At 50.3% G+C, this 7098-nt stretch overlaps 1 protein-coding gene across 1 annotated transcript in view; it reads left to right on the top strand.

Annotated features, from left to right (window-relative positions):
• The window catches only part of LOC103914798 (A disintegrin and metalloproteinase with thrombospondin motifs 7-like), a 72296-nt gene that overhangs the window by 2666 nt on the left and 62532 nt on the right, over window positions 1–7098 (top strand). Inside the window, 2 exon segments of the mRNA XM_009321511.1 lie at window positions 537–887; window positions 5227–5398. Of these exon segments, the coding sequence (XP_009319786.1) occupies window positions 537–887; window positions 5227–5398 (523 nt within the window).

Genomic DNA, 7098 nt, shown 5'->3' with positions numbered 1-7098 from the left:
TGCGTACCCAGCTGGGGAAGCTCCGGGGCGCTCAGTACCCGGGGGTGCTCTGCCCCCCGCGATCTGCTGCACGGCTTCCAAACACCGTTTCAAAACTGGGATTTAGCGGGGGTTGTTGGTTGGTTGGTTTGTTTTTTTTTCCCGGCAGCTGTAATTAAACAGCGGGAACGTGTGCGTGGAAGCCGGGATCGGTCCCGGCCGGAGCAGAGCCCCGGAGCTGCACGGCCCCCCCTTACCCACCTCCATCCCTCCCCACCCTAACCCTGACCTTAACCCTCTCCCAGGGGAAATCCCAGCGCCTGACCCCCCGAGGGCAGGAGGGGCAGCGGGGGGCCCCCTGCGCCTGAGGTTCCTGCCTTTCCCTGCTCCCTGCCGTGCCTTCGGCAGCGGCAGTGAACGCCAGTTACCAGATCCAATTGGTATTCAGGCACCTCACCCCACTGGGCTGCCTTGGGAGTTTGGCATCCAGCTGAAGGGGTGGGAGAGGAGAGGTGATGAACCCTAAAGCTAACCATTGAACCCCTTTCTTCCCAGAGCCTGCTCTGCCGTACTCCAGCAGCGACATTGTTCATCCCATCAAGGTTGACGAGAGCGGATTGTTTCTGTCCTACGATTTGTCCCACCGAGCACTTCACCGAAGGTCTCCTTCCTCCAGGAGCAAGTTTCTCACGTTCTATGAACTGCATTACAAAGGACAACCCCTGAAATTCAACCTGAGCCTCAACAGCAACCTCCTGGCACCCGGGTTCCTCAGCGAGAGGCGATACGGGGGGATCGCTAACGCCAAGATCCAGTCTCACGCTTACAACTCCTGCCATATGATCGGGGAGGTTCGGAGCCGGGCGCTGAAGGGAGGCCTGGCCGCGCTCAGCACGTGTGACGGCCTGGTAAGTACAGAGGTCTTTAATCAATAAGGAAATAGCAGAAGCCGTGTGAAATCCTTTTTTCTGCTAAAGCAATAGCAAAACTCCTCCCGACAGCAGCAGAGTCAGGATCTCACTGCGTAGGTTTGATGTGGCCGTGGATGAGCTGACTGTAAATTTCCCATGGATTCCAGTGGTTTGGGAACTCTCCGGGACTGTGTTTACTTGTTTGTGTCCAAATTCCCAAAGAGAGCAATTCTCGTATTGCCTCCGCCTTCTAGTACATAAACGTGGGATTATGGGAAACACATCTGAAAACAAGGTGTTTGAAGCCTGGAGGTATTTATGATAACGCGGCTCATGTATAGTGAAATTACTTTATGTTTTGTGAACACCTCCGCTGCCTTATTCCACTGCAAATATTTTCGAAGGCGATAGTGACCTGTAAGAGTGATAAGACTCTAGTGTCGGCACTCAGCAAGGCAAATTCAGGCCTTCAGCATAAATGTGTGTATCCGCATTAGCTGGCATCCAGCTAGCGCAGGTACCAGGTCCCCACGGGGTTTAAAACGTCTTGGGGGTTTGCAGGAGTGTTACCATATAACTTGGTAGCTCCCATGATGTGCAGACCCCCGTTCCTGAGCAGCGGCCATGGGATGACAGAGGTGCTGGGGTTTCATGGAGGTGGTGGGTGTAGGGGGGGTTCTCTTTTCAGGGGCTGACCCCGGGAAAACCCCCCGCGTCCCCAGCACAGGCACGGGGCAGAGGGAGGCACCGCTGCAGAGGGAGGGATCACCAGCAGTGCTCACGCCCAGCATCTCTGGGTTTGGAGGGACGATAACACCATCAGATCATCGGTCCGCTGGCTGCCGCAGGTAGCTTTGTTCAGCTGGGGGCTGTGTTTGCATTTTAAGCTTCCTGTGTTTAAATAAAGGCAGTGTGTGTCTGTACGCTGAGTTAGCCTGGTAGAGCAGGGTGGCTTTTAAATGGAAGGTTTGCAGAGGCCACCCAAATCACTGCGCTTTGCCTGGAGGCGCAAGAGTGTGCTGCTGGATTTCAAGGAGAGGAGTGCAGTGCACAGGTGTGCAGTGGGGAGCATTTCACCATCACCTGAAGCTGCAAGAAGAGAGCTCAGACCTTCCCCGCCGTGGCTGATGGCAGGGCAGGACTGGCAGGACTGGAGCTGGGCACGTCCTGGAAGGTGTTGGTTGCTCTTTTCCTACTAAATTTAACAGCAGCTAAGGGTGCTCAGCACCCTGCACTTCATGCAGCACCCCTGTCTCCAGGGGGATGAAGGCTGCAGAAAATAGCCAGGTGCATCATTTCAATAAAAAATAGACTGATGCACCTGGGGGGAACCTACAATCTTTTGATTCATTTTTCTGTGAATGTTTGTATGAGAGAAGCACTGATGGCTGCAGTGTACACAGAAGTAGAAAGTGTCGTGAACGCTCCTGTGAATGTCTACTTACGCATGGACACCCCCGGTAATATATGATGGTTCTTGGAATGTTTGCGTGGCCTCATCCTGCCAGTGAGCTGCAATCTGCCATCAGACTTAGAAATCTCAGTCTTGCAGTGTGAGTCAGGAAAAACCAAGCTGCTAATAGCGAATGGGCTGAAGGATGTTCACCCCGGTCTTTTGAAATACATTCTGGTTAAGAGAATTAAACTTCTCTTTGTGAATTAACCACAGATGGGAGAGCAAATAAGGAAGTTATTCGTTAAATAATCTGTCATCCACATAATGTGTCACCTGAAAACACCCATTTCATAGTGGTGTTTGGTGAATCCCATCATTAAGGTCTGTAAAGTGTGTTGAAAATGAGCAGTATCATGCACATGCTACGGCTTAATATTACTTTTTAAGAAGCAGAAAAAACTGTTAGCTTACAAAAGGCATTAGCACAGTGTTGCGAGAGGGTCTGCAGCCCATAAACTGTAAGTGGTGAGCAAAAGTCAGCCTGAAGTTGCTTTAAATCTTCTCTACTCAGTCTTAAAATAACCATGGCTTTTTGTCAGACAGATACTAAACCACGGAAAACTGCACTTAGCAATGTGCTGCATGTTTCATAATTATTATGGAGAGTAAAGTGTATTCTGAGCTATTGCTTCATTACAGGGAATTACTCATGCGCCACTTGTACGCATGGTCAGTATCACAGGGTGTAAACAAGGAACATATTACTGGTGTGGGAAAGCATGGAGCTATAGGCTAGGGCAGTATATTACATTTATACATGTAATATGGTGGTGATACCTTGTATTTCAAGCCCAGCGTTGCTGCATTGAAAGCACTCTGCCATTCCCAGTTGTAAAGCACAGATGGGCTGTCCCAAAATTCCTGCTTGTGGCAGCCTCACGTGTTGAACCAAATCACATCAGCACCTCGAAGGGCCGAGTTCCCCATTACTGTCGTTGGTGCAGCCCCTGCTCCAGCATTTGCTACTGGTGTAGCACACAGTAATTGTACCTTGTCTGACACCCTTGGCCAACCCCCGAGATCCCTGTTCCCGTGACCAGGCTTCGCCTTTCTTACAACACTTCTATAAGACTTTAAATTCCTCCTGTCAATGATTTTAAAATAAAATAGAGTTGTAAAAGCTGGGTTCTGCTTTCTCTTGGGTAGTTTTGCCAGTGCAATTTCATCTTCTCCAAGGCTATTTCTCACTCTTGTTGCAGACCATGGAGAGGGAGCAGGAGACAGGGGTTAGGGATGCTGGCACTGCTTACTGGGGTGAACTGGGACACACAAGGTGCAGAAAGGTTAACCAGGTGTGTTTTAAACAGAGAGAACCGGACCTTCCCACGGGCAGCAAATGCCACTCAGTGCTACTACAGAACCAACTGATGATGAAACGTGGCCCCTGTGCAGGGCACCCTGGGCAGATTTCAGCCGGGGCAGAGATCTCTGTTCCCTTCCTGGCTCAGAACAACCTGCATCAGGAAACAGAGAAGGAATTGTATCTGTGGCCTCCTTCCCTTCCTTCCCTATCCCCATGGTGTTTCCTCCTTGTTATTTTACATTTGCAAGGAGCTAATTAGGGAGGAAGCCGTTTTCTCTTCCCCAGCACTGCATGAGCGGTGAGAAAGCATCACTAGTAGGCTCAGTCCTGTTGTATCTTGGAAACGTTGGAAACAGTTGTAGAGGCATGTTTTGATCTTCTCTCTTTGTCCCTGCCCTGTCCTGGGATGTGAAAGCAATAAACATGTCAGAGCAAAAGCATGGTAAGCAAAGCTGAGTATGAACAGGCTCCCGAGTAAGTGTAGGACACCTCAGCCTGCTCCAGACACTGTAAGGCTGCTCTGAAGCAACCAAGAGCAGATGGAGTTGTCTTACGGCGCAAAATACATTTACAAAACACTCCTCACGGCAGCACCCTGACCGGCTGAATGACGCTGCAGACTCCCGCAGGAGTTCCCATTCCTTGGGATGAAGCTGCCCATGCAAAGAGCTTCCTATGCAGCGAATGCAGCTGTGTGTTCTTGAGATGCAGCGTGGAGGCTGAGGAGTCCTGGGTGAGTCCATAACGATGTGTTGCAGCTGGGCCAGGTCAGGGGGGTCGTAATTAACCAAAGAAAGTTTTAGGGTGTCATTTCCTGCTAAAGGAGAAATGCCAATAACACATCCTCCCGTTGTTGCATGCAGGGGCCATGCTCCTGGGACTGACTTTCTTTGATTGGAGTTCCTGCCATGATCAAGTGCTCCTGCAGGTTCTTCTTCCTCTTCCCTGGAGGTTTTCTGGTCTTTGACCGCGGGAAGTCTGTAACCTGATGGTTCACAATGGTGGTGCTTAGGCAGTGCAAAAGGCCAGAAGCAACTGGCTGCATCTGACGAGGATATCCTTGGGAAAACACCTCCATTTGTGCAACACTTACTCCAAACACTGGTGCTGCACTATGGTCAAAGCCGCCCTTTGGGCTGGCTGCCTGGACTCCCCGGAGCATCTCCAGGAAGGTCAGAGAGAGGTGGCGTGAGCACAGAGGGGGGAGCACAGTCTGAGACCATATATGTGCCTATTCCTGGTGTGCTCTGGTTCTCTGGAGAAGGCATTTCTCTGTCTCAGCATCCGTGCAGTCCCTGAGCTCCTCACTGTCAGACACCCATTGGGTTCACCACCCGTCTGCACTTTGTGATGGGATCTCTTTAGCTTTTTGCTTTCTTAATGATCACTCCATGCTGGCTAGTTCTCTTTTGTCTGGGAGTTTAGAGCTCAAAATATCCATAAAAACAATTTCTTTAGAGAAGACCTGTTTCTTCCTGGAAAATTTTGCAAACCCTCTCCCATGCCCAGGTTCTTCAGTGTGAGTCTGTGCTAGATGCAGATAGCTTCATGGTGACAGCTTTGTCTCTCCCTGCCAGAAAGGCGTGTTTCGGCTCATGAACGAGGACTATTTCATCGAACCAGTGTCCACCAGCTTTCGAGAGGATGGAGCAGCGCAGCCCCACAGGATATACAAGCGCCAGGCGCCCGAGCATGGGACAGAGCAAGGCAGGAGGCCACTGGCTCCACAGGAAACCTGTGGCATGCAAGGTATGGTCCCCTTTCTCTTGCATTTTGTGATGAGCCAGTAGCTCATCCCAGGGTTGGTATCTTTAGTTCTGTAAGTTTGAAGCACGCAGTAGAAAGATAAAGGGAGCAGTGCCGATCCTTAGCCCCCTGCGTTGCCTCTGCAGACTCATTAGGTTTAAACCCCAGCATTCAGCTCCCATCTGAAGCTCCCAGCATCCATCAATGACACCGATTGCTCTTAGTTTGAGTTGTGCAAGTTGGGCTGGAGGTTCCTCTTGCCACGTAGGCTGGCAAGAAAGAAAACCTTCGGACCAAAAAACTGAACCAGCAGCGGGAGGGGATGGACCGTGGGCTGTGTGGCGTCCTGCTGCAGGGTGGCATTTGGCATGGAAGATGCGCAGTCGGCAGTGCCGCGATGCCGCTGGTGGGTGGTGGGTGGGTGTCTGATGGCCTGGAGCTGCTTGCTGGGAGAAGCCCTGTGGCCCCAGGGGTGCCCACACAACCATTCCCACAAGCATTTTTATTACGGGAAGGCTCATTCAAATTGCTAGTCAGGAGAGCTCACTTGCTGAGCGCCAGGCAGTGGGTTTGCGGCATTAATGACTGGAGCCCACAGGTCACGGGAATTGCTGCAGAGCACAGGGTTGTTGGTTTTTTCCCTCCTGCCAATTTTTCTGTATTTGCTTATGTTTCTCACATACACGACTCAATGCGTGCTGAACCTCAGGCCTCTCACCCTCATCTTTTCCTCCCGGCCCTGTTGCAAGCGTCCCATGATGTGGAGACAGTATTTGTTTTTATTTCCTTGCAAATATCGGTTTCTGACCTGCCGGGGCATTGGACTTTTGGAGTGAAACCCCGTCGCTGCCCTGGGAGTCTCTCTGCTGTGGGGCAGAAAGCGCATGCCAGTTCCTTCTCCTCTGTCTAGAGCAGATGGTTTGGATAAACTTCCAAACCCAAGATTTCAAGTAATGAGGAATTCAGTACATTCCCAGCAGCTCACGGGTGCTTTACTCCTCGTGTGCATCAGTGAAGCTGCATCTTCCAGGCAGTGCGTCTTGTTTTGCATATTTCCTAGAGCTCTCTGCTTTCAGAAACAGGTTTTTTTTTCCTATAATCAGGTTATCTTCAGGCATTCTTCTGTTAATCTAAATTAATTATTTAATCTATGGTAATAATCATAACGGCTCCTTCTAGACTTTGAAGTCTGTTCATTGTAAATGAATTTCACTGGGTGTAATATGGCCCGTGTGTAATGCATGTGGATCTCTACTGCAATCTGGGCTGGCAAGGTGGATGTGATGTGTATGCCCTGGAAAGGAAACCAAAAGCCTTTCATTTTGTACTGATATATTGCTGGTTTTCTTTGCAAAACACCACACAGCCAGATGGTCTTAGACTGTGAGGTGTTATTTAGCTTCTGTCAATACATAGTGCAGCCTGTGTGTACAGCTGGGCAAGTGTTTTAAGAGGGATCTCAAAGGGAAAATGCCATGCGAGCCCTCCCTGGGATCCCGGGAGCACTCTGCACCCATCCTCTCTGCAGTACCTTCACGTCCCGGCTGGAAGCTTAGCAGCAAAGGCCACAATGGAAACAAGCTCCAAGGAAGCTGTTGCGATTAAACTGTCACAGTGGTATTAGCAATTCGTCAAATTATCCAGATACTTGGGATTTTTCAGGCTGGGGGATAAAACCCTCTTTCACAGCTAATGTACAGTAT

Source organism: Pygoscelis adeliae, unplaced genomic scaffold (assembly GCF_000699105.1).
Source record: "Pygoscelis adeliae isolate BGI_AS28 unplaced genomic scaffold, ASM69910v1 Scaffold13, whole genome shotgun sequence".
Classification (NCBI taxonomy): Eukaryota; Metazoa; Chordata; class Aves; order Sphenisciformes; family Spheniscidae; genus Pygoscelis; species Pygoscelis adeliae.
This window is presented reverse-complemented; position numbering and strand designations above follow the sequence as displayed.